The sequence below is a fragment of the Desmodus rotundus genome, chromosome 9 (genome assembly GCF_022682495.2).
Source record: "Desmodus rotundus isolate HL8 chromosome 9, HLdesRot8A.1, whole genome shotgun sequence".
NCBI classification, from domain to species: domain Eukaryota; kingdom Metazoa; phylum Chordata; class Mammalia; order Chiroptera; family Phyllostomidae; genus Desmodus; species Desmodus rotundus.
Window position 1 is genome coordinate 12,937,754 of NC_071395.1, and position 27,632 is coordinate 12,965,385.

The window sequence follows — 27,632 nt, forward strand, 5'->3', positions numbered from 1 at the left end:
ATGTGAGCCTGTAGTTTTGGCCCACAGAGTGAAGCCACTGTGGTCATCGAAGGCGTGGGAGGGCATGCCAGTTGCACAGTTAAACCAGACAAGTGGTTTAGGATGCAACCTGGAGCTCCCAGGCTTGGAAGCTATTTGAGAAAAGTGCTCTGTAGATATTTTTATATCAAGATTTTTCAGCTGCACCAATAGGTAGCTGGGAACACACACATCCCGTCCAGTGTGTGTTCCATGGGGAGATGTGTGCCGTGGGAACAGAGGTAACGTGTGATTTCCTGAGTGCCAGGCACCGAGCCAGCGGCTGTATCTACATTGACACATTTCACCTGTGAGGTGGATTGTATTGGGAGAACTTTAAAGATGAGGAAATTGAGGCCCACAGAGGCTGAGTTGGCTACCGATTCAATGGCCAGCCAGGATTTGAGCCCAGATGCATTCAATGCCCATGTCTTCCGGCTTCCCCAAGCCTGTACAATCTCTCAGTAGGGTTATTTCAATTCACCATGGGTTAATGCTAAGAATAGCACCAAGGGTATAACGCAAAAATGAAGAGCTTCATTCAAGCTGCACGGGTCTCTGGGTGCTTGGCTTTATGCTAATGCAGGGCATCTGCAGAAACTGACGCACAGTCAGGCGTGAGAGCCTCTCTCCTTGGCTGCTGTTCCTGCCACTTCGTCTCTCTCCACTGCTTCCAATCCCGTTTCTGCTGTGTAGCCCGATATCAATGCTGATGAATAATAAATCATCGATCCATTTCTACAGGGCATTAGTCCCCGCCTTCCTCGTGATGGAGGAACAGCTTAGCATCTGTGCTCCTGTCACATGGGGGAAGAAGGGTCACAGTGTCATCCCACAGTCCAGGGGTGTCAAGCTCATTTTCACTGGGGGCCACATCAGCCTCGCGGTTGCCTTCAAAGGGCCGAATATAATTTCAACTCCTTAACAGTTAAGGAGTAGTTTCATTTATATAATCCTAAAATTACATTTGGCCCTTTGAAGGCAACCATGAGGCTGATGTGGCCCCCAGTGAAAATGAGCTTGACACCCCTGCCATGGCCCTCTGGGGCCTTGGAAAACTTATTTGTGATACAGTGTTTTCCATTTGTAACTATTGCTATTGTTGATTTCCTTTAAAATTTAGCATATTCATTCATTCATTCATTCATTCAGCCAACGTTTACTGAGTCTAACTGAATGCCATAAACTGTGCTGAGTTTTGGAGCATGAAGGTGAAAAGCTGAAGTCCAAATTCTATCAGGGCCTGTACGTTTAGTGGGGTGACAGGTGCTTTCTCCAGGAATCGTAACAGAGGTGATGTGGGAGGAGCCCCGATGCTGCCTGGAGCAGCAGGGAAGACGGCTCAGAGGGCACGCTGAAGGATACGTGCAGCTTGGCGGGGGGAGGAGAAGGGGCAGGGACAGTGTGCCTGGAACCACTGGTGGCTTAGAAATGCTTCTGTGTGAAGTGCGCTGTGGGAGTGGTGGAAAGTCAGGGAGGTGCAGAAACCGCATGCTTCTGGATTTGTTCAGATTAGCCAGCTTGGGTAGGCAACAAAAATGTTCTGAGCCAAACAGTGAACTAAGATCTGGTTCTACAGGTGATCGTCAAGGAAGCAGGACCAGGACAGACCGGGAATGGCAAGACTAGAAACGAGAGGTATGAAATGTCAGCCATGGCGAAAACCCAGGTGCGAGATGATAAGGTTTGACGGATGGCAGCGGCAGAGGGGAAAGGTCCAGGAAGAGGGGTTTAAAGGAAGAACGAGCCTGGCTTGGTGATTGTTTTACTATGGAGAGCAATAGAGTGGAAAGAATATAGGGTAACCACATGTTATTGGCTTGAACACTGGGAAGCAATTTCACTGTAAAAACTGAAGTCACTACCTTATCAAATAAATCTATACACGAGTGTATGGCAAATATAACAAATGTAGCATGCAAAAAGGAACTACTGTTAAAAGTCTGGTACCATATACAGTTTCTGAAGCCAAGAATGACTGGACAAGCCCATAGTTTTCACTGTAAGAAAAAGCACAGTTTGGGGGCGGTGTGTGAGATACTAATACAAAATGTGCATTAAATTAGTGGCTTAATTCTTCAATGGCAAGTCAACAGGCTCTGTTTTTCCTTATTTTTAAATTTAATTTTTCAATCAAATTTATTTAAGAAAATTTTTATTTCACACCAAGAGCACAGTTTAACAAGATTAATAGTATTTTATCTTTGACTTTACCTTTTAATCATTCTATGGGAATTTTCACTCCATTATATTTTTTAATTTCCAAGAGCTCTTCCCCATTCTCTGAAAATTCCTATCAACTGTTTCTTTCCCATGGATGCAATATTAATCTCACATCTCTAAGAATACAGATGATGGTTTATAGAATTCTGCACTCCGACTTCTTTTGGTTTCCTTGAAGTTTATCTTTATTTGTTGTGTTCTCTCTCTTAGACGTAGTGGTTTCTTGCAACTGGCTAGCCATCCTTGCTTTCCGTTTGTATTTACAAATGATGCACGGTGATTAAGTGGGCAGGGGTAGGGTTTGCTCACCGGGGAAGAGACCTCCACATGGGCCTAGGGCAGCCAGCAGGAGGCTTAGGATGGCGAGGGAACCTGGGGTCCTAAATGCCCCCACAACATCTTTCACTTGATCTTCTTTTGAGTATCACTCTTGAATGCAGCCTTCCTGGGGGCCTGGTGTGCTATATCCAGAGCTCAGAGGGCAAACATTTGCTTCTTATTGGCTTCCCTCTTAGGAGGCACTTAGGTTTCAGCTTTCTCTGTTTCACTTGGAGAATTTCCAGTCATTGGTTGTCCAATATGTGTTGACATATCGTGTCTTGTAATCTTTTCTTTGTCCTGAGTGTCCTTGCAGGTTTATACCTTTTACAAGGTTGGTGGGACTTGGTTAGGTAGCAGAGATAAACCTGTGGGTTCAATCTGCCATGTTTAGCCAGAAATCTTCAGTTGATTCTAGATGGTTTGTTTACCAAGATGACCCATCTTGATGCCCTTCAGTCTTCAATCAACTCACAGGGGCATGTTGTAATTCCATTTTTAACTCTTACCTTGGAATAAGTGAGCTCCTCAGGCTTTTTTTTTTTTTTTTTTTTTTGAGGGGAGCCAATTTAATGATGTGGTTAGTACTGGAGAGACACTTGAGCCAGGGCAGAAACTCGATGTACAAGGTATGTCCAGAAGGTATCCAGCCATGCAATATGGAAACTAGAGACATTTACTGAAGAAGATACAAGATATGAGAAACAATGTACACAGGACAATGGTGCCTCAGTCTTTTTCAAAGTAGGCACCTCACACAGTTCTCCCAATCGCCATCAGCTTCCCCATCATATTTTCCTGAATCTCACTGACAGTCTGAAATCCCTTTCAAAGGTGATTTTAGTTTTGTGAAAAGCCAGAAGTCTTAGGGCACCAAATCTGGGCTGTAGGGGGCTGAGTCACCTGGGTGATTTGATGTTTCACCAAAAAACTGCACGAGATGTGATGCATGAGTGGGTGCTTTGTTGTGATGAAGCTGCCAATTACCAGTTGCCCATAGCTGTGGCCTTCTGAATCATGAATCATCCGAATAGTTTCCGTGGAGGAATGTTCAAGCTTAACAAAAAATTTGATACTCTACTTGCTCATTTTGAATGTGACAGCCACACAGTACACATGCTGAGTCAATGGTGTCTACCACCCCCACCGACTAGTACAGTGAAGTCGTCATTGTTCACACATGGACATTCCAGTCTACTCTCCTTGGCTGGTAGGTTACATCAGTGTTGTGCAAAACATTCTCATTATACTAACAATAGGTGGACTTTTTCCGGACAGACCCTGTACATCCTCTGCCTCAGTTTTTCCTTTTGGGGTACATATTACTGTTTGTTTCTATGGTACAAGAATGCTATGCAGACAGAACAAGATGTTGTAGGTGAATCATGCTTCGAGATCTTAAGGAGAATGATCAGTCAACAAACTCAAGGTTTTCTTTCTGCTAGAATAAGTGCCTTATTTGACAACTGAAGAAACGAACATGCAGAGAGGGTAAGTGACTTGCTCAATGACACACAGCTAATTGGAGGCCAAATCAGGACTAAGAGCCACATTTCCTGACTCTGGCTACTGGTATTTCCATTCTATGATCTTACCTCAGTAGCCTCAGGAATGTCCTGGTAGTTATGCATTTTTTCTCTTGGACACTGAATGTCATTTCTGAAATACTTTGAGTTACAGAACCCTGTGACTCTGAATTTTAAGAGCCAATTCTTATGTCATCCAAAAGGCATTTTCAGCTCTTTCTGTTTTCTTAATCTCTGAATGATGAAACTCCCCATGATTTGCTTGGGAATTGAAATGCAAAGAGAAACTTTATCTTATTAACATTTCACGCTGCTCAAACACCAAAAAGGTGCCGGCCTGCCAACTGTGACTCCTACCACTGGCGGCCACCTCCCTGCTGAGACCCATGCCCAGTGTGACAGTGTGGTGAAATGCAGGTCTGCTCAACATCCCACTCCCCAGCTCGCCCTTGGAACAGCCGCCCCGCCAGGACACCAAAGGCAGGACAGCTTTGGGAGGAATGCATCCCACGGGAGGTGGTGCTGTCAATGAGCGACACTGGACTTGAGATAATCTCCCAGAAATGGATGAAGTTGGTCTGCTGGCCGAGTTACTTCATCTCAGGAAGACAAGTTCCTTCCAGGAGGGCGGCGTGTGTCATGTCCATGCTGGGTGTCACAAGTGACAATACATCTGCGGTCTAAATTGATTAACTCTCTCCCAGGCTGTTTGGGAGCCTGCAGATGCTCAACCCTCCCTGTCAGAGGCACCAGACACACTAGACAGGAAGAGCCTGGGAGTCGGGCCCTGTGTGGGCTTTCTCGGACGAACAAGTGTTTTCAATCCAGGAGGAATGTTATCGTGGAAAAGCCGGTGGCCTGTCGATTGGATAGGTGCCCTCTGGGTCGCTCGATGATCACGGCATGTGCTTATTGCAGAGATCTTTGCTCTTCAGAACAGCTGTCCCTCTGTGGAAGCTGTCATTTGAGCTGGTGAGCTGCAGGGCTCAGAAAACGAGGAGGCGATGTTGCTTCAGGGACCTGGCTCGTTAGGAGACAGGAGCCGACTGTGGGGAGCAGTGTCACAATCTGCAGACGCATCGTTTTGTGCAGGAAGTTGTCCTCCATGGCTTAGCTATTTCCTGAAGGAGGGATGTCAGTGGGGTCTGCAGTCGGAAAGGGCTAGCAGGTTCTGTGTCTGACACAGTGGAATAGGCTCACAAATCAAAGCCGTCCTCTTGCCAGGGCTAATGTGAGTTTTATGGGCACCAAGAGAGACCATTCTCATTGCTGGTTCCAGCCAGCATATTACCCACAGTTGGGAGGAGCTACTTCGATGCAAGTCAAAAAAGCAGACGTGGCTACTCACTCTTGCCCTCCCTCGTAAATAGTGGAATGCTTTTTCTAGACGTGTTTATTTCTGGATGCACCAGTATATTTTACAGTCACATAAAACCTGGAAGTTGCTGCTTTGCAAATGTAGCAAAGTGTAGCTGCACATTCGAAACAGAAGTGATGTTCATATCAACCTTCCCCTTTTCTCAGCTGTCTTGACTCAGGTTCAAAATACAGTTTCCTGGAAGAGTCCTGAAGACACAGCGTTTTGTCCTCACTTCATGCTGTGGTCAGGGCCAGCCTAGGGGCACTTCGACTTCTGAATATAGACGTTCTGAACGCTTCATGAACTGCTCCCTAAATAATAAACAGGAAACTTAAAACACGTACGAGCGAAGGTCACTTCTGGCCTAATTTTAATAGACTGTCTTTAGCAACGAAGAATCCCCAGAGAGGTTCACACTGAGTTCCTCCAGTAAGAGAAAGCAGCTCATTCCAGAAATTCCACAGTCTTTGAATGAACTCTGGCAGTCTCTTCCAGGCTCAGTGTGCAGCGCGTCCCTGGAGTGCGCCTGGTGGCTGCAGTGACGGCTGAGAATGACTTTTTTCTGGGCTGCAGTTGCAGCTGTGCTGAGACAATTATTTTTGTCTCATGTGCATTTGAAGAGGATGAGCATTTCCCCACGCAAAAGGCTGGCCTATCTCTTGCTTCTCTGCGAAGGGCTGTAGTTTGGTAGCCATACCAGCGGAGACTGTGTCCTCTGGTGAAGATCGTTAGGACATTTGGGAACTCATTCTTTCGCCCACTCACAGGACGCCTCCCCCTCCAATTCTGCTGAGGAGGTGTGGGCTGCGAAGAAGAAGGGGGCAGACTCTCCAACCCCCCGCTTTGCTCCCTGCCCACTGCCCGACATAAAGTGGATAGGAAGGGGAGCCAGTTCTGTGATTCTTGACCCCATTACCCATTTTGAGACCATAAAAAGGAGAGAGAAGGAGAGGAAGGTGGAGAAATTGGTCAAGAGATTATCTGTGGTTGGGGGAAGAATGGGGACAACTGTAATTGAACAACAACAAAAATTTAAAAAAAGAGATTATCTGTGGAGAGAGTACTGTCATGCTAAACCCACCCCTCTACCCAAAGGGGTGTGGAAATACCTCCCAGGCCCACAGCCAGTGTGGGAACCCCTGGGGGTCCTGAACTATGTTTCCTGGGGGTGGGACTCAGGGAGAGCTGACTACAGCCTTAGAAAAGCTAAAGCAGACAGACTGCGGACTCAGGTCTCCTTCCAGCCTGGTGTCTGGAGTGAGGAGGCAGGGTGGGGGTGAGGGGGCAGGGGCCAGAGAGTGGCTGCCATATTGGAGAGGGCTGTCAGGGCAGGTGATGGGTGAGTGCCCGGAGCTGGCCACATGGGACAGCGAGCAAGACTGGGCTCCACTTGGGCCCTACCCAAAAGCCCTCCTGGAGGGTGAGGCCCTTCAGGGCACAGAGGCTGCAGACAGACTGCTGGACAGCCAGGGGATACAAGGGGCCTTGTGGGTAAGCAATAGAGACCCATCTGTCTTGAGTCACGGGAATTGCTGCAAGGAACAGGGCCCTGCAGAAAAAAAGTTCTTTAGTCTGTGTTTGGGACCTAAAGGGACTCTTGGAGCTGTCAGCTACCTAACAGTGAGCGGAAAATCCTTGCTGGAATTTTCATCCGGGGGCTGGGGAATATTATGGCCACTCAGCACAGGCACGGCGGTGCAGCAAATATAGAGAAGGATTTGAATACATCACATATGGTATTTGCTCAATATATGAGATGCATTTCGTGCCTCTCAAGGATCAGCGATGATAGGAAGTTAGTGAAGGAAGGTTCTCAGAGGAATCCCATACACATTTCATTTCAACTGGCTGAGTTTCAGCAATAATTCCTGTGCACTGCTTCCTTCTGTAAACCTTGAAGACCAGGCCTTCTTCTGGCCAAACCCACTAAGCCAGGGGCTCCTCACAGTGCACTGCTGCAGATTGGAGACATCCTGACTCTGTCCCATCTTCAGGTCTCCTTCCAGCTCCCAGTCTCCTCCCCGCTCCGCCCCTTCCCTTTGTTAGCATCTTTCTCTAGCTCCTCTCTGGAGTCTCCCACACCCGGGCTGTTTGGTTAGCTGTGTGTTCCTTTGATCCTAAGGAAGTTTTCTCCCCGCAGAAGCAAATCCAACACCTGCAGCCCAGGGCTGGGGAATCAGAGGGCAAAGTGAGCTTTTGGTGCAATCAGGCAGGCAGATAACGACAGGCGAGTGACATCTGGTCATTTGTGCAAATGGCATCTTGCACTGTGTGGTTTGGGACTGCCATGTGAGGTTACAGAAGGTGGAATGTCAGAAATATTACAAATAGGCATAAAGAATGTCTTTCCCTCAAATGTCAGACTCACAACGAGTTTGGATTTCCTTTGCTGCGTACATGTCTTTCCGGGGAGCAGAGGATGATCCTAATTTAATGCCAAGTTTTCCCATCTTCACTCTAAAGACAATCTGTTTCACACTCTCCTCCCTTCTCCTATCCCCCCGAGTGCTGAGATGACTTTTACATGCACCTGACCGACACACACCAACAGTCTGCCAGGACAGAAAGAACAGAGGTAGGGATGAATGAGAACCCAAGTAGGAACTATGCGCATTTTTGATCTTTCAGAGGTTTAGAGAAATGGAGGAAAAGAATACATGCAAATGAAATGAGAAAGGAGTGAGCGACTGTGTTCATTTTCTCCCCTAGTTCACCTTCGAGCACAGAGTACTTAAGGACGGGGCTCCAGGGCCAATGACCCCTCGGAATTCCAGCTCTACCTGCCCCCAGCTTGTGGCCTTGGACCAGAGTAAATCTCTCTGTGCCTCCACTTCTGCATCAGTAAAATGAGGGTAAAGATAATATTTACCACAGAGCTGTTGTGAGCTAACACAGTAAATGGCTTCAGAGGGGGCCTGGTGCATAGTTCATGTTGCACATTTGTCAGCTACTGTTACTTCCTCATTTTCTAGTGATTTCTTCGGTCTGTAGAAATGTGAGGTGGGAAGAGATGATGTGAAGCAAAGTCAGGTTCACCCTCCAATGGGTTATTTATTTGTGATTTGCAGCAACATTGTGTCCCTACTACACTTATTTCTTCATGCACCCTTGTTTTAGGTAGCATTAGAGAGCTGGTTACAATAATGTTGATGAAAAGTCGAATCTTTTCACCCATTTATCCATGCACCTGGGATTGTTCATTTATTGATTATTTATTTGCGTTAAGGCACAAGGCAATTCACAAACCTGTAGAGAGCAGAGAATTTTCCCCTTAAGGGATCTGTAGTCATTTGGTTAATGGTCTAAACCACTAACATGTAATCAGAACGATTATGTTTGGACTACGCTGTTAAATCCCCATAAATAAAACAAATCACCAGTAAATGGTCTAGAAAAAAATAGGTTGTGAAAAAATTCAGCTGCTGTAAGACTGACATCTCTGGCCGTGTGTATATATGCCGTGGGTCTTCCGACTACAGATGTGATCACATCCTTGTTGTCTCTTGGTCCCTACCAGTGCCTTCCTTTGAAATTACCTGGCATTTTCCCTTTGTTGTGAACAGGGGCTCCTTGCTTCAAGTTTATGAGACTGACGGGCTGCCTGCTGCACTAAGGAGGCGCATAGGCTTCAAGTTCAGATGGACCTCTTTCACCTCAGGCCATTCCGTCAACACCTGCTGAACACCTGCTGTGAGCTAAACACTCGCAGACCATTTTAGGCAAACTCAGCGTACAGATTATAAATTACACAGATACCGACCATACTTTTCCATTTCATCTCTGGGTGTCTTTTAACCCACATGCTGTGCCTTTTCGTTTGCTGTCTGGGTTCTACTGAGATATAGGAAGTACGCAGTCACTTTTCAAAACAAGGAATCTAACAGAAGACCCATTTTCTCCTGAATATTAAAGAATCAGTTTATTGCAAAGAAAATAATGCATGTTTGACTTGGTTCTTCCCATGGGCTCAAAAAAGGCTCATGCCTTCAGGGGTTGTGAATCGCTAGCAAACTTTATCAGCCCTTGCAACGTCCTCCACACAGGCCACTAGTGCTGATACACCTGGTGGCCAAGGAAGATGTCCAATGACTGGAAATACTATGGGACAATCTTGTACCCTGAAAAGAGAACTTACTTTTGATCTGAATCAGCCACTCACTCTTCTGGACCACAATTTTCCCATGGTGAAACTGAGAAATTTACCATGCTAAAAATTGAATGACCTTCCAGGTTCTTCCATCCCTGAATGACTAGGAATCTGAATCTGTGTCCTCCCACCTGGAGCCACGAGCCATGTGTGGCTCCCAGCACCTGAAACGCGGCTAGCGCAACTGAGATGTGCTGGGAGTGTGAAACACTCACCAGACTTCGAGTTAGTAAAAAAAAAGTAAAATATTTTGGATATATTAGGTTAAAAAGATTATTAGAATGAGCTTCACTGATTTTTTAGTGTGGCCATAGAAAATTGAAAACTGCTTTTATGGCTCTCATTATTAATATTGGACAGACACACTCTAACCCTTCAAAATAAAGTGATCAAAACCCATTTTTAAGGACTTTTAATGCTAAATGGTCAGCATTTCAACATTGTGGTCCTTAAGCCTCTAAAAGTCAAGCTGAAACATGCATCCACCCCAAACTAATAAACCTTGTAGGGGCAGATATCTGTCACCAAGTTCTTCTTGCTCTTCGCCCAGGTCCTGCGGGAGGCCCATGGCCACAACACTCCACAGTCAGCCCTTCGGCCTTCAGATCATGACCGATTACCAGGTTATAACACACCCAGAGGTTGAAGCAATTATTTATGAGAAACGGGATACTGAGTGCTTTTTGAATTTTTAAAATTCTTCCCTTCATCTCTCAATCTTTTAACAATGAGGACCATTGTGTTCCCTCACTAGAAAAATGCATCTCTCTACATTTTGGCATGGACGACTTTATAAATTGTCTAAGCATCACAAATATGTTTAAAAAAGGTCAACCTAAAAGGAAATACCCCAAAATGCTTTAATCTGCTTTTCTCTAGTGAACCAGTTATTTCTATCAAGGGACAAAAGGCACCTCCTTGTTTGCAATATCCACCCAGCCTTTTAACCTTCGACCTACATAACTTGCAGGCTGATTTTCTTAGAACTCCTGAAGCTGTTATCTCCACTGTATTAGACTGAGGAGTAAACGCTTCAGGTTTTTGCTTCAATCTTACGCTGATAACCGCTACTTTAATATTTCATATTAAAATGTTAGACTGTGATGTTTATATGTTTAACATCTGTGATGTTTATAACTACCATCAAGCAGAACAGTGCTGAGTTAGAGCCCACGCAGGAGATGGGGAGGAAGCCCCAAAGGTATTTTGCTATGCCACGTGTGCAGGTTGAGGTTTTACTGGGAAAATGCCCATTGAAAGGGGTGCCATTTACATCTGGGTCCTGCAGGCAGCCTGGACTAGCACACTCAGGAGTGCACGCAAGCGCACACACACACACAGGGGAGAGGGGGGCTGTGCCCTACCCCAGCCCCAGTGAGCGTCCCTGGAGGCTGCTTCTCTCACCTGCCCTCCATTCTCGAGGCTGGACCCGCCACCTTACCTGCTCCAGGTAGCAGAGGTGTGTGGAGCTGGTGTCCATGTGCGGGCAGGCAGGGCAGAGCCAGGTGTGCTCTCTGCCCCTCTGGCTCTGGAAAGAGCTGGACTTCTAAAGGCCTAACATGTAATTGTTTAACCTGGCATTTTTTTTTTGTCCTCTTGAGGAAATGGGTCTTTTTCCAACTGCCATAAGGCAACAAATAGCCCTTTTGAACGCGGCACGATCGACCAGACTTACTGTTGGTAGAAAAGATGACTTCTCCCTCCTGCGGGGTGGGGTCTGGGTCCTGGGCCACCTGCAAGGCTCCCACAGTCCGGACAGCAGGGTCCAAAGTGACTGAACTTTCATTCACTGTCGTGTCGCTTGCACCTGTGATCTGGTTGGTGGGGGGGCCCCCCAGAGACCCCTCGAAGTCAGTGGGCAAGTCGTCCATGCAGTCGGCATTGGGCTGATGGGGCAGAAAAAGGTCCATTCTCAGTGTGTGTCATGAGGTTAGAGGTGGGGTGTCTGCAGCCTAAAGACCCTGTCTCGATGGAAACCCACATTCTTTACTGCTTTCTTCCTGACACATTTTATGAAAACCATGCCCCATAAAGCTCTGTAACGAACATAGAAACGGCTCCCAAAATTTCCTTTCCAAAGGTTCCATTTAGATGTAGTAGATACAAGGTTGTAATTCCAGGAGTAGCAACATCCAAACATTCATGTAATTACTGGGAGTAATAACACGATGTTTATTTACAATGACAGCCCTTCCTTATACAGAGGGTTTATTCCTCACCTAGGAAGATAGGAGCTGATAGCCTGACAATGACCCCCAGTGACCCCCCGAGCATGTTCAGACCAGAGCAAAAAATAATAATTATTAATGAATAGGTGTCCGTAGTATTTCTCAAGCTGATCTCTCTCCCGCACCACCTCTTTTATGAGTTTGGGTAGAAGTATAACAACTGAAGGTCATTTTAAAAGCTGACCCCCGAGGCCCATGAATTATTTCAAACATACCGATGACATGGGAGGGGGACAGAATCTGACTCACTGTGAACTGCCCATCAGATACACACACAAACACACATGTACAGCACAGGTCGAGGCTACTTTTTGATGTTGTTGTTAAATGTAAGCCAAAGACCAGCTATTTTTAAAAAGCCCTATTTTCTTAACAGGCCCATGACCAGCCATCTGTCAAACCCTCTACATGGATATCTTAGAATCCTAACACTGGGCTGCAACCATGGCGTGTAACTGCCCACTCACTACAGACCCCGCCAATCCACTTGAACATAGAAATGGGAGCTCCCTGCTCTGCAAGGCAGCCTGTGTTGCTCAGTTTCATTAGACGATTCCGTTATTGGGCAATGGGGCAAGTTCTACTCTTTGGTCTTAGTTCTGCTGTTTGAATTGATATTGAATATATTTAATCTTCTGCATAAGCAGCTTTTAAAATGACCTTCAGTTGTTATACTTCTACCCAAACTCATAAAAGAGGTGGTGCGGGAGAGAGATCAGCTTGAGAAATACTACGGACACCTATTCATTAATAATTATTATTTTTTGCTCTGGTCTGAACATCAGCATTGCCTGGAACAGGAATGAAATGGTTTTGCACTCCCAGTGGATAAACACCAAGGTGGGCAGGAGGTGGGAATGCTCTGGGTTGACACTGATTATGTTGTGTTAAAAGTTCACGGAAAGAGAAACTCTACAACTCCCAGACTCATTGGGAGCACAAAGCAAGATCCTTAAACTGCTGGACTCTTATCTTTGGTTTCTGCTCTTAGACCAACCTCCTGAGCACCACACTGGGGTTTCCAGCAGTCAGCTGGAAATCACCATCACTCCACCAAAAGCCCCAATTCAGCTCATTCCCTTTTTTTTTTCTGTATTCTCTTTTCTTTTTGCTTCTTTGTCCCTATTGGAAGTGAGTCAATTCATTGAAACTCAGGTTGTCGAAAGTCAATTCACTGAATGACCGATCCACCACATTTGCTGACTGTGATGTTGGACGCAAGCAGTTCTGTAACGAACATTTCTCCTCCCCTCACAGGTCTCCTGATCTCCCTATCGTTTCCTCCCAGCACACCCCATTCTCCACTTTTCTGGCCCCATCTGTGGCCTGTGGGAACACACCCAGCACCACATAGGCCCTATCTTAGAGCGTTAGCTCATGCTGTTCTTCCACTCAGGGTGGCATTTGCCCCAGTCATCCTGCTCCCCGTTCCCAATGTAGGGTCTCACCCGGACCCCCGCAGTGAGCTCTTAATGACCCCTCTCATGTCACCTTTCCTAAGGGGTGTCATCTCCCAGGTAGTCCTCCTCAGTACCGTAACACCTTACTCATACTTCCCCCATGCTCTCATGGTCATTGGTCACTGCATGGCTCCCACTCTCCTAGTCTGCGTTTTAAAAAGAACGCTAGTTTTATTAAGATATAATTAACACGTGATATTATATTAGCTTAAGATGTACAACATGATGATTTGATGTATACACATGTTGCCAAATGATCACCACAATGAGTTCAGTTAACAGCCATCCACTCACATGGTTACGTTTTGCTCTAGTGATGAAAACTTTCTCACATGCACGAAACACTATTATTAACGAGTCACCATGCTGTACATTGTATTCCCAGATGTATTATTTATCTTGTAATTGGAGGTTTGTACCTGTGGACCGACCACCTTCACACATTTTGCCCACCCCACCCCCTATCTGGCAACCAGCTATCTGTTTTCTGTTTCTATGAGTTCAGTTTTTTAGATTCCATGCGTATGTGAGACACAAGCTTTTTAAAGTGACATAGCTATACAATATATTCTATTGCTCTTGAATTCCAAGACTTTGCATAGTGCCCGACAATTATTAAGTGGCCAGTAAACACTGATTTGAACATTTTGTCTGAGACTCAGGTTACTGCTCTGAATGAAGACTTGAGAACATAGGAACCTGCTCTAGATTAAGGGAGGATTTGAGAAAATACTTTAAAAACTGACAAGTTCTGTGCCAAGGAAAGGCACACTACTGACGGGTAGCAGAATAAGCCACCACAAAATTTGCTACATTGGCATAAGGATTATTTTGAGCTGAAACAATTGAGAAGTAGATAAAGAAATGCTCTGTGTCTTCCCCACTGGGTGCCTAAAAGCAGGACCTTTTAGGCCCCTGCATAAATTTGCAAAGGTGTGCCCCTCTCTGTACCGGGAAGAGAAGAACATTCTTATCATCAGTGATTGGGAATCCACTCTGAAATCTGCACAAACAAACCTTACTAACATGACCTTGTCTGACTTTAGTTTCCTCCACATATTTACCTCAGTGCTGTTCCAGAAACTTAAAGTCTTTTTCTTTTGTTTTATTACTTTGCAAAAACTTTATCACTCTTTTTTGAAGATGCTACGTAAGCTCAAGTTCTAGCCACCCCTTCGAGTTACTCGTCACTAAGTGTTCCCACGTGTATGCACGATGCACATGATAATAAACTTTGGTTTGATTTGCTCTTGTTAGCCTTTCATGAGGCTAACTTATAGGGCTCCAGCTGGAGGGCCCAGGAAGAAAAATAACTTTTCCCCCTCCTTATACCATGTAAAGATGCTTCTAAGCCAAACCCATCGTGTGGGTCCTCAGGGAGGGAGCGGGTTCCCAATGAGGATCCCGTGCGGCTGTTCTTTCAGCCACACGCATCTGAATGCCAGGGTACACGTGATAACTGGTGTGCATTTCAAATATTGTTTGCTTGCTGCTCTTGCTGCTGTTGTTCTTCATTTAAAAACCTTTTTTATTCATTCCCATGCAGGATGTGTGCCTTTACTGTGTGGACTAGCAGGCACAGCGTTGCATCTCTGACAGAGCAGGGCGAGGAAAGAGAAAGGGAAAATTAGTTCAATGAGTCTGTTAGCAGCCATAAGTAATTCAGGTTAGATGCAATATTTGATGCACTGACCTGACTGCATCTCACAGTGTATACCCACTCTAAACAGATCGTCAAGTAGAGTATTTTGAAAAGAAGCCCAATTTATAGCCCTCTAAGAGGAATTAGGGTCATAATGTTTTTTAGTCAAAAGGTGTTACATAGCATCTGTATGTGGACAAAATACAGCTATTCAAATTCAGGTCAGCATGTGGAAATTCCTCAAGTAAACCAACTGCCAAATAGTTAGGGATTTGTGAATATGCCAGCTACACAGGCTTTCCTATTCAGTCATCCTATTCACACCTGGACAACAGTGATGGCAGGAGGTGTTTGCTGAGATGGGAAAACCCAGTTTATTTGGTACCTTACAGGCATATTCACCAAAACCTGTGTGCTGCCACCTTACAAAGCCACACCTAGACCTGACTGGAAGCAAAAGAGAGGGAAGCAGAATAATGTAGATAAAGAGATGAAAACACTTCTGATGATAAAGGACCCCCCTCCCCCTCCCCTTTCAGGTCAGTATTTTGTTTCTCCTAGCAAAATATAATGAACATATAATGAGAAAAGTTACCCATTGTAATGGGAACTTTGTGAGCCCCGAGCTGTGCTTTCATTCTCTCTCTCTCTCGTTCATTTTGGAGAAACCCCCTTGCCAAGTGAAAATGTTTCCAGATCTTAGATTTCAACTTAAAGTTATTTGCCTTACAGTGCAGGCGGCCACAGGGACATTTAGTTAAACACGCCAACAACAAAACAAACAATAAAAAGCCCCTGCCACCTGCGTTTGGACTGTCTAGCAGATCAGATGACAGCCAAGCCGTTGGTGAGTGGACCTTGTTCAGAGGAGGATAGGGATGAATTTCATAATTATGGTTCTGTGACTAGCAGCTTCCGACTGTGACGGGCTCCAATGTCATGGACATTCACTGAGCACCGAGCACATGTAAGGCGTCAGAGATGAAGGACCAACAGGCACCGCATATCAGAGAAAGTGTCAGGCTCTTTTCAATGTTCCTTGATGAAGAGGCACTGGAGTGTAGGAGCTCAAGAAGACTGTAAAACAATTCTCTGAGCTCCATAAACAAGGTTTCAGTTAGTTCTAGTATGCGTTTTCCAATTGAGCTTGTCCAATGACATGGAAAGTTCTACGCATGAGTGAACAACATCGTCTCTTTGGTATAATTTAGGCCTGGTGCTACCCAAGGATGGAGGATGGTGTGGGAACAACATCCAAAATTCCTCTGAGATCCAGCCTTCGGTATCACCCTCCAGGACAAAATCTGAGAGCCCCAGGCAGGCGTGGAGGGGGCCACATGCCTCCGTCTTCTGAAAACTGGCCTGGCCCATGTGCCTGCCTTAGGAGGGTGTTCTGCTCTCTGGGGCGGGCTCGGAGGCCGTCACATCCCTGTTCAGCTGGCCTTTGAGAGCCCTTGGTGAAATCCGAAAGATGCCACCAATGTTTATTTTTCTGGAACTCAAGTGTGTTAAGTAAACTCCCATCCAGACCTGATAGGTTTAATCCCTGGCCAGAAGGCCACAGCTGCTAAGTCACAATGTTATAGTTTTGGAAATAAGCCAAATGGCCATCTATTAATTCAAAATAATTAATAGCTGTATTCTCAACTCATTTACAGGTAGCTTCTGGAGAAGCTATGCCTCCCCAGGAAAAGTCTGGAGTTCTACACTATTTAGTACCAAATCTGGTTTCATTGTCCCAACCAAGGAGCATCGGAATCTACACTTACGGGCCTTGAAAACATCCTGAGCAGTAGGAACTAAATCGAGTGATGTGCCCGTCTACCTCCAATTGTATTGTTCTAAAGACGCTGGGCACCAGAGACACACATGCACACACGCAAGCACACACACATTCCCCCTCCCTTGTGAACACCAGTTACAGCCAGGAACGAGAAAAGTGCAAACACCGAGTCCATTTCCTAAGTCACCAGCATCTGGTAGAGATGTCGGGTTTTTACTAATGTTTCATGTTCGCAGTGACTGATTTTCACCTTGAATGCATGATGCATTTGCAACTCTGGTCTGAAAGTGTAATGCAGTGCCTTTCAAAATCTAGCTGAACGCTAAAGTCTCACAAGTCGATTTGTGGCTGGTGTGCCAACCGTGAAAATCAGCATGCAGCTGGCACAGAGGCAGCTGGTCCGGAGGAGAAAACTCAGCCTGTGAGTGACCTCATAAGGCTTCAGGTGTACCCTCTCCAACAGAGTCACTCTGATAGTCCTCCAATGATTGGCCTTTTAGCATTAAAGAAAACCTTTGATATCTGATCTGATCCTTCCTGCTTCGGTGACATCTTGGGACCATTAACATTCTCTTTATTCTCTGCCATTAGTGCAGTGAGGATGCCACACCGTGGAGGGCGGGCTGGGGGGGAGGCGGGTTTCTGCATCCTGTTTGGCTGGCTCCTCTCAGCCACTGCCTGTGCTGTGCTGACAGCTCGCCCTCGCATTGGGTGGCCCGGCTGGCTTCCTGCCCACCCATAGCAGCCGGTGCCTCAGCCTGTGGGCTTCACTTGCTGGGGACCTGGGAGAGTCTCTCCGTGGAGTGTCAAGGTAGTCAGCTGCCCTGGCAGACCGATTCAGTTTTATAAAACATGTAATGCAGGCACCAGCTGGATGGTCACACTAGAATTAAGTGGCTCTGGCTCTGGTTTCCTGCTCACTCAAAGGTCACCATGGAGACCCGGGGTCAGCCGAGGCTCTGAGCCAGGTCCCCAGCAGCTGTCCTCCCCTCCTGAGTTGGGAAGAGCTCATTTCCACCGAATGCAAGGGAACTGGGGCATGATCAGACAGTGTGGCCTGCAGAGCTCTGTGATGACAGTTCTGGGGTTACAGCACAAGAGGACACCGATGCCTGACCGCCCCCTCGGGCCTCTGCTAGTGTCCCACCTGCCCCCACATGCTGCACCTTGAAGGAGAAGCTCGTGGGCTGCACAGGCAGCCCCGGGACTCACAGACACACATGTGGTGGACAGGGGGAGGAGGGCATGATGCTCTCAGACTGAGAGAGGGGAGAGGAGAAGTGTTTTCAGACCTGGGAGTTCTCTAGGGCCTCACCAGGTGACACCATTGCCATAGGATCGAGGGGACAGAGAAAAGCCAGGTGTGAGGTTTTCTCCCTGCTTGGGGGCAGGTGCGGAAAGACAGACATGACGATGCTGTAGGCTGTGCTGTGCTTACCGGGATCCCTAGGGCTTTAAGAATGTTCATCTTGCACATGGGACAGGTGCGGTGGTCTAGGAGCCAGGGGTCAACACAGGACTTGTGGAAAAGATGCCTGCAATGAGAACCATACATCTTAGAGCGGCGGCGACTGCAGGGACTCCCTAGTCCACTACCGCCCAGACACTTGTCCAAGGTCACGCAGCTGCTCAGGGGCAGAGCCAAGACTTGAACCCCCGTCTCCTGACCCCTGGGCCAATGTGCTTCCTGTTATCCCCTGTGGCGATGCCGTTGAAACTTGTCTGGACCCCAGGAGGAGCCTTACAGGAGTCCAAGTTTCAGAAAATGTCGAGGATGTAGAAACAGAGAGCTTTTCCTCTTTCTCAGCAGGAAGAATGTTTACTGGAGAGAATACGAGGAGGGAAACTTGCACAGGCCTTTCGGGATAACGTGATGGATGTTACCTTTGCATAGCGCCAGAATTTTTTTTCTCACGGTTAGAGGACAGCTGCAAAATAAAGGGTCATTTCCACTACTGTCTGGGGTCTAACAGAAAGGTCAGAAGAGTTCCCAGAAGCACTGAACAATGCAGTTGACCTTTTAAGTTGTTACGGCTGCTGGTTGTCAAACCAGAAGCCAGAGTGAAAGGTGCTGTAACCTTTACTGTTTGTACAGCTGATACGCTCAACTCGGCTGCCGCCTCCTGGGCCAGTCCTGGAGCTTTCATCTGAGTGGCAGGGTAAGGGGGCGTTTGATAGATGTGGGAGGGCTCCTAACGGAACTTCCTCCCAACTTGGCTCTCAGGAGCTCACTGAGACGTGTCAGGGACTGCTGGAGTCAGAAGCCCGTCTTCTCACCTACACGACCCCAGGCCAGGGGCAGAAGCAGTCAGAAATTCCTGCCTGGGGTGTGAAGAGAGACAATGGCCTGATTTAAGGGTGAGGGCTTCTTTAGGGCAGTCCCTCCCTGCCTGGCCTTCTCTCCTCGGTGGTGCCCTATACCAGGGGTACTTGTGCTTTCTCCTCTCACCCCTTCTTCTCTCGTCCTAACAGTTCTCACAATGTTCTTTGTGTGAAAGTGCTTTAGGCCAAATGCTTGAAAAAGACCCCCCAAATTAGAGACACGTGCAGGATGGGGCTGCCTTTTAAATTGAACTGGGAAGTACCCACATGCCGAGGATGGGATTAGCCATAGACAGGAGACGATGGGACTGGCAATTAGAAAAAGGGAGAGTGGCAGCCTGGATGTCACCGCGTCTGCAGATTACTGTTTGCAATGCCCTGCAGACGGGAGGGTATGTACCGCATGCAATTACTCCCTCGCCCGTACTTTGTCCAACAAGGAGTGTCTGCCAAGAACTGTGCTCATCACTGGGAGTCGCCAGGGTAGAGATTTGGCTCCTTCCCTTAGCGAGGATGACAGGAGAGGCAGACATTAATAAAATAACAATATGTATAAGCTGCTTAACGACAATGGTACTCAGTACCACATCAGAAGGGCAAGGAGCTGGGAGGATTGGGAGAAGAGAGTTTCCCGATGAAGTGCCAAAGCGGAGACCTGAGGGCTGCCCAGACATTGCCCATATGAAGGGGAGGGAGAGGAAGGAGGGTGTCCTAGGCAGAGCCCTGAATGGACAAAAGTCCTGAGCGGGGCACTGGAAGAAGGTGTCCCAGCACAGTGAGGGTGGGGCTGAGACTGCCTACGGATAGAGTCCCTGCCTCCTGTACCATGGTCCCCAGCAATTCCTCCCTCCCTAGGTTCAGGTTCCACATTCAGGAAACAAGTTCCTAACCTGAACTTGCTCCCCACCTGGTGTTCCTCCTGGGAACACAGTCACACATTCTGGTCCCTTTGACGGATCCCGGGAGGCAGGCTCTGCTGTGTCTCCTGAACACATGCTGGAGTCAGGAGAGGGCAGGGCTCCTCGTTAGCCATTGGAGCTTAAAGAAGCCACTTACTCCCTCCAAGTTCCTTTGCCTCACCAGTAAGATGCATAGCTGTCTACTCGTGTGGAGAAGATGTCCCCGAGTGTCCAGTCCGCAGGAGTCAGTCTTCATTCTCTACCGCCCTGAGTGATTTCCTCCACCCACAGGTCTTTCTTACCCCTCTGCGGTGGTGCCTGTTAGTTTCATGTGTTAGCTGGGCCAGGCTCCTCAACCAAACACTAATCTAGGGTATTCTGTAGATGTGATCGACTTTAAATAAAGGAGATTACCCCCAATAATCCAGGTGGGCCTATTCTAATCAGTTAAAAGGTTTTAAGAGCAAAAGCTTTTCAAGAGAAGACAGTCTGCCTCAAGGAGGCAGTGTTAGCTCCCGCTCAGAGTTTCAGGCTTGTAGGCCTGCCCTGCAGACTGCAGACTCGCCAGCCCCTACAACCAGGTAAGCCAGTTCCTTGGAGATAGGGGGTGTTATGTGGTGGTTCTCTGGAGAACCTGGACCATCCTCCAACGAGAATATAAGCTCCATGAGAACACAACCCTTGTTTGCCTGATTCACTGTTATATCCCAGTATCTAGAATAGTTCTTGGCACACAGATGGTGCTCGAGAAATATCTGCTCCGCAGACGGATATTTACCAAAGGCCCTGGCACTCCTCGCTGCCTGCACATGTAATCCTTGAGGCCCACGGACTCGCTCTTCCTCCATGTCTTTCATATTCATCGCTTTTCCTTCCCCAGGGCTGCTCCCTCATTCATAATCTCAATGCCTTTTTTTTGGTGTTATTCCAATGACATCCACACTGGTCTCCATGCCAGCAGTCTTTCCCTGTTCTCTTCATCCCACTCTTCCTTGCCAGAGTTATCGTCTTAAAATAAAGTATGAGTTACGTCACCCCCTTGTTCCATTCTGTTCTGTGCTAGGAGCTGGGTACAAAGATGAATAAGACAAGCCCCCTCCTTTCCAGGCAGAGCCCCAGCCCTTCAGTGGCTCCCTAGAAACTAAAATGGAAAGGCCACGGAAAGGCCACACTCCTGGATCCATTTTCTAGTGTTGAAAGCAAGTCACTGGAAATTTTAAAAAATCAAAGGGAGAACTAAGGACAAAAAAAAAAAATCAGTCCTGAAATGACACATACAGTGATCACGTGGATTATTAACTAACATGTCTAGCACCATATTTCTTGTGCTAACCTTCAAATACAGACTGTATCCTTACAATTGGATTGCAGAACAATTTTCCCCTCCCAAATAGAAAGAAAAATAAAAGTCACTGGACTAAATAAATAAACAAAGAAATAGGGAAGAATCTGGAATTCACGGAAGGCACCCACAGTTTAGTAAACATCTCTAAGGCAAAGTCCATCTCAACTCTTCCTATCTGTAGGGTTCTCAGTAGGGCACACTGTCCCTTCCTGCCTTTTAACAAAGGCTGGGCGGCCACAAAGTACAGCCTGGGGAACAAAAGGAGAAGATACTCTAGCTCTTAACAATCCTCACAAGCTGGAAATACAACAAGGGGCTCCCCAAACTCTCCCCATTCCTTATTCACCAAAGGGCAGCAAACATTTAGAAAGCATGTCAACAGTTGCATAATAATGCGAAGAGGGTTATGAATAATAAAATAAGCCCTCACATTTTTAGCAGTAATGAAAACCCAGCTCTGCCCATTTCCCCATCTACTTATTCCTGTTTTCTGTTGTCCTTTCACATGTATGTGTGAACCCCACTCCATTTAAATGATGTATTTTTCTCCACCTGCAGGAGGAAGGGCTATTTTGGCCTGTGCATCTCTTTCCCTCTTGCAGGCTGTTAGGCCTTGCCACCTGCCACTGAGATTAGGGTCCCCTGGCTTTCCTTTTGGCACCAACACAAGCTATTTCGTTCCTCTCGGTGACATGGCCACCCAAGAATGGGAGTCACGGGGACTTAAGCACTCCATTCTCCCAGACACCGCGAGCTACGTAAACAACATACCCAGTGCATCCACGGGGAGTCAAAGTGTTCCTTCAGATCCTCAGATTCTTAGTTGCACAGTTGTCAATGAAACAAGAGTGAGTTTTTAGTACTAATTTAATTTCATTATTAACAATACCTACTGGTTACCAAATGCCTACTACGTTCCAGGCATGTAACATACATTATTAATTCACAACGGCCCTCTGAGGCAAAAATTATTCTTCCCAATTTATGGAGCGGGAAGCTGATGCCCGTTAAAGTGAGTTAAGTTACCGCAAGAGCTTGTAAGCTGCAGAGCTAGGACTCAAGCCCAGCCTTCGCCCAGGACTGCCCTCGCTGTTTTACCCAGCTCCGCACTCCGCTGCCTGCCTCCCCCAGTAAACTGTCTTGGGCGGGTGTGGGGGAGTTGGAGAAATTCAAATTTTTATTCTTTCCAAATGTACTTTTGTGTTCCAGCGTCAAGGAGGCAGTATCTTAGTTACAGGGGCTGAGGATCTGGCCAAACCAAAGGGAAAAGTGATAGGCCTCATCACGCCTCCCTGTGGATCACGGTCTGCCTGACTGATGGTGAGCAGGGAAACACCGGCCTCCGGGGCTCTGTCCTCCCCATTCTCCACGCCCAGTGGACATGGGAAATGAGGAGTGGGCAGCCCCGGCACCTTTCCTCTAGATTTTCAAATGCGGATCATGAAGAACCCCGGAGAGCAACACCCACTTCTTTGCCGGTGCTCTTCGTGGCCTGGCCTGGCTCCTCTTTCTTGCCTTAGCTCTTGCCTTAGAACTACAAGTAGGGTATCACTCCCCGACATAAGATGCTTCAGCTGCCCCCACTGGCCAGGGCACAATGTCAGCCTGAGCACGGCCCTCAAAGACGCACCCCCAGTCTGACCTTGTCACACCTGCTAGCCCCCCATTCACCCCACACTCACATCAGGACGCTGGAATGTCCTCCGCAGATTTTTTTGTGTGTTTTTGGGGGTGGCAAACCTTGCTTATATGTGAAGTCACAGCTCAGATGTCCCTTCTCTCCGGTGATGATCCCACCTCTTCTCTCCGAACTACCAAGCGGAATCCATTTCTTTTCCTCTCCTCCCTCTTTTGCCCCCACATTGGTCACAGCAGCTGAGCGCGTGCTCTGGGTTTCAGGGTCTGAAGCCCAGGCCTTAGCTTCGTGACCTTGGATGTTCTATGACAGTGTTCTTTACCTGTCACCGCAACTCTCTGAAGTATTACTGTTGTCAGGGATAACCTTTCAGAGGACTGTTACGACAATTAGAGGGCAAAGAGCATAGACACTTAGAATATTCCTGGCACTCGAATAGCATGAAGCCAGAGTATCATGCTACTTTGTGTTTTTTGTTTGGCTGTTTGAATCATTTCTTTATGTATGGGTGAAATTAAAAATATTTAAACTTCTGGTATAGCACGGCACTGACCACTCAGAATGGATGCTGGTGTGGTCTCCCTGGCCACTGTTCTGTGTCCTGAGCGAGCTGTGACGCCTTTGACAGCAGAGAGGAAGTGCTTCTACTTCCAAAAACTAGTAGCACACCTGGAGCAGTCCACGCTCTCCATACCCGTGTGCTGACAAGAGAGAATTCCGTACGTTCATGTTCCCCACGTCATTAGTGGATCAACACGATGCACTTCCTTGCGAGCCAGCTTCCTGGGGCAGAGCTTCGTCTGGAAGCAGTCCCCTCCTTTCCACGGACTCAATGCATGAAAGACTTCTGCCTTCCTCCGGGGGCCAGGGGCTCCCAATGAGGACATGAAGGGTGTTGAGGAGCCCATGTCCTGCCTCGACTGCCTGGCAGATATCTCACAGGGCCACTCCTTCCATGCAGGTCGCATTTTGGGAACATGGATGAATGGCTGTGGGCACAGGCATTGCTGGGTTGGAATGACTGGTGACGCACTCACCCAGTGCTGACGGAGCTGCTGCGTGGGAGAAACATATCCCATTCCTATCCAGAGGACAAAAGAAACCTACATTGCTCTCATTGACTTTCTAATTTGTCTTTTTTTTTTTTTTTATTGTTATTCAATTACAGTTGTATGCCTTTTCTCCCCATCCCTCCACCCCACCCCAGCTGAACCCACCTCCCTCCTCCCTCTCCACCCTCCCCCTTGGTTTTGTCCATGTGTCCTTTATAGTAGTTCCTGTAATCCCCTCTACCCACTGTCCCCGCCCTGCTCCTAACAGGAAGTGAAGTCAGTGAGGACCTCACTAGCATCTTTGACTGCTGTGGCTTTGAAAACCACAGGGAAACATTGGCTTTTCCTGTGCATTGCCTCTGCCTGACCCATGTGCCGGGCTGGTAAATATAATGACTTTGCTTAGGCAAGCGAGGATGCCATGCTAGCAGCTGTACCTGGTGGAGACTAAGCAGAATGTGGTAACAAATCACAGCTCAGCTCCTGGGCATGGGCACGGCCCCTGCGTGGGAGGTGGGTCTGTTTTCAGGCCCGCCACGGCAAGCTTGGAATCATGGTGGACAGAGTAAAATCCTTCACGCTGGGCTGGGTTTGATCTGATTTGCTTGGGGTTCTCAGACATTGGGCTTAGAGGGAGATGGGGGTTTCTGAGGTGGATTATTAGCCAAAACCATATTCCCAGAGACTTGAGAGCGTAGCAGAGCAACCCCATGGGGCAGGGAGAGGGTGGGGTTGGGGTGTCAAATCCATAGCCCATGGTACAGTGGGAAGACTGGCTTAGAAGTCAGAAAACCTGGCTTTGCTTTGGGCCCTGTGACCAGTCTCTCCGACTTAAGGGTTTGTTTTTATTTTTATTAAAATAATGAAAGCACCGGCTAGCTCAGTCGGTAGAGCATGGGACTCTTAAAATAATGAGGCATTCACGGTACCTGCTCTGTATTAGGGGCTATTGTGATACAATTAGCTATTGTATGTAAAAGAGCTTTGCAAACAGTAGAGACCTTTTAAAAGTATTATAATAAACAGCCACTTGCTTCACTCAGTTGTCCATAGTACTGGATTTAAATAGCAGTGAAGGAAAACCAATGAAACTTGGAAAACTAAGACCTGCATCAGAACCTCTTGCTACGAAACTCAGTTTCTTTTTTTAGCTGCAGGGGAAGAAGTCCATCCTGGGGGAAGGCACGTTAGGAGGGGATTGCCAAATCCTCCTTCGTAGCCAGTCTCCCTCACTCCTCTGGCTTCTGGGGGAGGGAGGCTCTGTGCCACAAACTTGACCCTGGTCTAATTATATCGTTTGGCTGGGGCGGCAGAGCTGGTTGGCATTCGTCCCGTCTGTCTAGGTGATTAATATACCCAGAGGTCAGGACATCTGAAGTCAGAATGCCGTATTTAACAAGGTTATCACAGACTTCTTTCCTAAGGTGGCATTTGCTCTGTTGAAAATACGACAGAAAGTAACACATCAGACACCATTTCCCAGAACTGCCCTCTCCTTTCACCTTCCCTTCCTTTAATCCCTTGGATTAAGTGACGCAGTTAATTTTTGGCTGGGTACACAGACAAATCCAAAGTAATCAAAGAAAAATTATTAGAAAACACCATCTGCACACTTTGAACTTAAATTTTATATAATTTTGCCCAAAGCACAAAGTGAACTACTTTTTTAAAGAGTCCACAGCGTAGCATCTATGGTCCTTACAATTTTCTTCCCATTATTTTAAGTGCGGGTATAGAAATTGCAAAGTCTTCAGAAAGCTCGATGACTGAAGTTTGTATAGTTATGTACACACCACTCAGATGAAGACAGGCGGTTTCCATTCCCCAGAGAGCTCTCTCCTGCTCCCCACCCGCCAACACTCACTCCCTGCCACGTACCAACCAGTCAGTAGTGCTACCTCCATCTCCGCTCTCGGGTGACAAAGGCGGTTAAAATGGTACTACTCCATGGTTCCAAGGTGGCCCTACTGTAAGCATTCCCACTTCCCGCTAGCGGGGTGTAAGTTGTTACCACCTTTCAGGAACGTGATTGGGCAAAACTTACTAAGGTTCTTTAAAATCTTTTTGACCTGATAAGTTCACTGTTAGGGATGTACCCTAAGGGATATATATAGAAAAAAATATATAAACAATTAAGGTAGTGATTCTATAATGATGAAAACTGAAAGCAATTTAAATGCTGAACAATAGGAGGGCGGTTAACTAAACTCCAATAATGGGCTACTCTGAAACCATCAAGATATTTTAAAATAATTTCTAATTGTGAAAAATGCTTCCTTTTTAATGTTCAATAAGCAAGTAGATAAAAATTATATTAATGGCCTGACTCTACAATGTTTAACATATATGTGGTTTATATTGATCAACATATAATGTGTAACAATATATATGGTGTTCCTATACACACATTAAAAAAAATAAATATACCAGTATTAATAATGATTATTTCTGGGTGGTACGATTAGTTTTGTTTACTTTTTTATACTTTTCTCTATTTTCAAAATGTCATAATTAGCAAGGAAACCTTGGAAGTTATTTTTTCAATCACATATACAGACAACTAGAATGCCCAAGAATCTAAACAAGAATGCCCAACAACTTGCATAACGTGAGCTTGAAAGAGTGAGACAGACCTGATGAGAACCAGCCAACGTTTATCACTCCGTTCAGAAAAGGGAACTTGGAAGAAAATCTGTTCCCAATCAAGCCCATGTCACAGGCAGGCCGGGTAAAGTCAGGCCAGGCCGTGTCCGCCCAGCTAGAAAGCGCCTCTTTGTTTTCTCCTTCACGAGTTACAGGGCTCCGAGTCAGGGTCCTGATCACATTTCAGCGTCTGGTGATTTATTTTTTACTCATAAATAGGTTGGAATTTTCTGTCCACATAGACATTCAGTTCATTTGACTCATCTAAAAATCAGACCAGTCCCTGGAGAAAACCTCTTAAGGGGCTAGTGTTTAATTTTAGTGCTTTCAGTAAAAGTTGATTGTGATGGGTCGAGTTTTCAAAAATGAAAATGATGTCCATCTTTAGACGAGATTATAATTGTTCTTTCTGTCCTGTTGCTTGTAAGGATCATGTCACGTCTGGCAGGGACAGTGAATGAGAGTCCCTCCCCTGCCCCCAAAGGGAAGTTCCCAGATGAGTGTCAGCAGCCAACTGCGATGTCACATGGGTTATCGTGAAAGGATCCCAGGCATGGATCCCACATCAGAGTTTCAGGAGGGGCAGGGGAGGCTCCGGGCTTCCCTGGGCGGGTTTGGTTGGAAGAACCCAATGAAAACAAGAATACTCTCTGGGACACAATGAGCAAACAGCCTTCCAGGGAGGCCCATGGGAAGCCAGCCACTCGCTGGGTGTACTACTGTGCTCTCAGCTACATTAGCTCAGGAAATCTCATTAAGTTGACTGTGACGATCCTGGGCCTTGGCAGGCAAATTGCTCTGGAAGTCTTATCATATGTGTTTGTTCGGAAAGTTCTAAAAATGGGTCCCTTTGCTGTTTGCTAGGTACTTTATACTAGATGTTGCCCAGACCTACTAGTCTGGTAAAAGAAAATGTCCCCTGTCTTTGGGTCACATCAGCTGGGAAAGAAAAGGAGCTGGCTGCCAGACTGGCTAGATGGATGCGGGTGATTTATGAGCGTGTTTGTCAATGGTAGACACGTGGTACCCA

At 46.8% G+C, this 27,632-nt stretch overlaps 1 protein-coding gene across 1 annotated transcript in view; it reads right to left on the minus strand.

Moving 5' to 3' along the window:
* The window catches only part of RNF150 (ring finger protein 150), a 168,399-nt gene that overhangs the window by 21,552 nt on the left and 119,215 nt on the right, over positions 1-27,632 (minus strand). Inside the window, exons 5-6 of the mRNA XM_024569207.4 lie at positions 18,144-18,240; positions 11,268-11,478 (exon numbers count right to left, since the gene is read on the minus strand). Coding sequence (XP_024424975.1) covers positions 11,268-11,478; positions 18,144-18,240 — 308 coding nt within the window. The remainder of the gene's footprint in view (positions 1-11,267; positions 11,479-18,143; positions 18,241-27,632) is intronic.